The following is a 2,142-nucleotide window of genomic DNA, read 5'->3' on the forward strand; positions in this document are numbered from 1 at the left end:
GTGGCGGTCTCCGACGCCGTGGCGGAGGAGGCGCCGGGCGGGGGCGGAGCGGGGCGGCGGGCCCCGCAGGGCGTGGCGGTGACCAAGCGCCGGCCTTTGTGGTCCGAGCGGTTCGTCTTCGCCGCGGCCGTGCGGCTCGGGGACGGCGCGCACGCGGCCGCCCAGGCCGCGCTGCCCTACGAGGACGCCGACGGCCTCACCAAGTACTTCGCCGTCGGCGACTCCCTCGGCCGCGTCTTCGTCTTCTCCGCCGCGGGGGACGCGCTGCTCGAGCTCGGCCTGCCCCCCGGCGAGTCCTCCTCCAGCCCATCCTCCCCGGTGACCGCCCTGCTCGCCTACCTCTCCCCGCGCCGCGCCGACTGCCTGCTCTTCGCGGGCCACGCGGACGGCTCCATCGCGGCGCACCGGCTCACCGAGTCCTCCCCGCACGGCGACGACTGGCTCACCCTCGCCGCGGCCTCCTCGCGGCTCCTCGTGCGCGGCCTCGACGGCGCCCCGGTCCTCCACCTCGAGGCGCACCACGCGGGGCGGTCCCGCTACGTGCTCTCCTGCGACGCCGGCCGCCGCATCCGCGTCTTCACCGAGAACGGCACGCTCTACGGCACCGCCATCGCCTCCTCCACGCCGCTCGCCTTCGTCAAGCAGCGCCTCCTCTTCCTCACCGAGGCCGGCGCCGCCTCGCTCGACCTCCGCTCCATGACCGTCCGGGAGACGCCCTGCGAGGGCCTCGCCGAGGCGCTCAACGGCTCCCGCCCCAGGTCCTACTCCTTCGACCCTTCCGAGCGCTTCAAGGCCTACGGCTTCACCGACGCCGGCGACCTCGTGCACGTCCTGCTCATGGGCGACGTTGCCAACCTCAAGTGCCGGGTCCGGGCCGTCAAGAAGGCGGAGGTCGACAGCCCTGTTGCGATACAGACCATCAAAGGTTACCTCTTGGTGGCCAGCCAGGACAAGATCATGGTGTACAACACCTCGTCTCAGTACTATGGGAGGGTCGGGGCGCCCCGGCCGCTGTTCACCACTGCCATTAGGGACATCAAGGCTGTGTTTGCGGGTTCTAGCGCCGTCATGTCAGCCGCACCAGCTGGGAAACCTCTTATTGCCGCGGACCGTGAGAAGCTCGTCATCTTGGGGCTTGGGGATGGTTACATCGCCATATACCGTTCCAACTTCCCGGTGTACAAGCCGGAGAGCAATGCTGTTGTGTGGAGTGGCCCGGCGCTGCTCTTCCTCCTCTTCTTGATTGGCATCTGGCAAGTCTATGTGAAGAAGAAGGATTCGTTGGGATGGACACCGGAGGAGACGTTTAACACCTCGGTCACAGCTCCTACAGGGAGCATCTTGAATCATCCAGCCAGTGAGCGAGCATTCGCAGACAGCACGACAAGAGCTGCTGATCGAAGCTATGTGGATGGCACGACCAGAGCAAGCGACAGAAGCTATGTGGATGCCACTGCAAGATCTACTGACCGAGGCTATGCTGAGGCTACCAGGGCTGTGGACCTACGCGGCGGGGCGTTGAGAAGTGCTCCGAGAAGGTACGTGTCCCCTACTAGGTATGCAGGGGCAGCCGGTATTCCGTATCGACCTGTTTCGGCCGAGCCCGGGCTTAGAGGAGCCACTCCAGAGCTGAAGTACCGAGGCCCAGGTATGGAGCCCCCTGGTTTCCCCAAGAAAAGGGAGACATTGTTCTCGAACAACCAAGCCGTAGTAGATGATCACGTCGAATGAGGCCGCCGGACTGTCGGTGCAGACAGTCGCCCCTAAATTTTGGTCTGGCTTGAAGTTCCTGCACCTAAGAGGGATATATGCCGCTGATCCACCCGCCTGTTGTTGTAAGTTGTAAAACTCAGGAAATGTTTGTATGGTACGAGTACATTATGGCCATTAGGATATCCGGCTGCAAATGGTGGAATAACATGAAGACTATGGGTTGCATCTGTGCATTTTACAATTAGAGGGACTCCAACCGTCTAAGCATGTTTACTTTGCTTTTCACCTTTAGCAATGTAAGGCAATCACTCTAGTCTCAAGTTTACAATGATCTCCAGCTGTGCTGGGATGCTTGGAGTCCCTCTACTTCTGAAGTGGTTTTCTAAGTAGCAGCATAAGATTCTCTTTTTATGGTAAATAGCAGCATTA

At 61.9% G+C, this 2,142-nt stretch overlaps 1 protein-coding gene across 1 annotated transcript in view; it reads left to right on the forward strand.

Moving 5' to 3' along the window:
- LOC125516970 (uncharacterized membrane protein At1g75140-like) overlaps window positions 1–1,936 on the forward strand; it is a 3,656-nt gene extending 1,720 nt beyond the window's left edge. The window contains exon 3 of the mRNA XM_048682221.1: window positions 2–1,936. Within this exon, the coding sequence (XP_048538178.1) occupies window positions 2–1,731 (1,730 nt within the window). The 3' untranslated portion in view covers window positions 1,732–1,936. The remainder of the gene's footprint in view (window position 1) is intronic.
- The last annotated feature ends 206 nt before the right edge of the window (window positions 1,937–2,142 follow it).

Source organism: Triticum urartu, chromosome 6, assembly GCF_003073215.2.
Source record: "Triticum urartu cultivar G1812 chromosome 6, Tu2.1, whole genome shotgun sequence".
Classification (NCBI taxonomy): domain Eukaryota; kingdom Viridiplantae; phylum Streptophyta; class Magnoliopsida; order Poales; family Poaceae; genus Triticum; species Triticum urartu.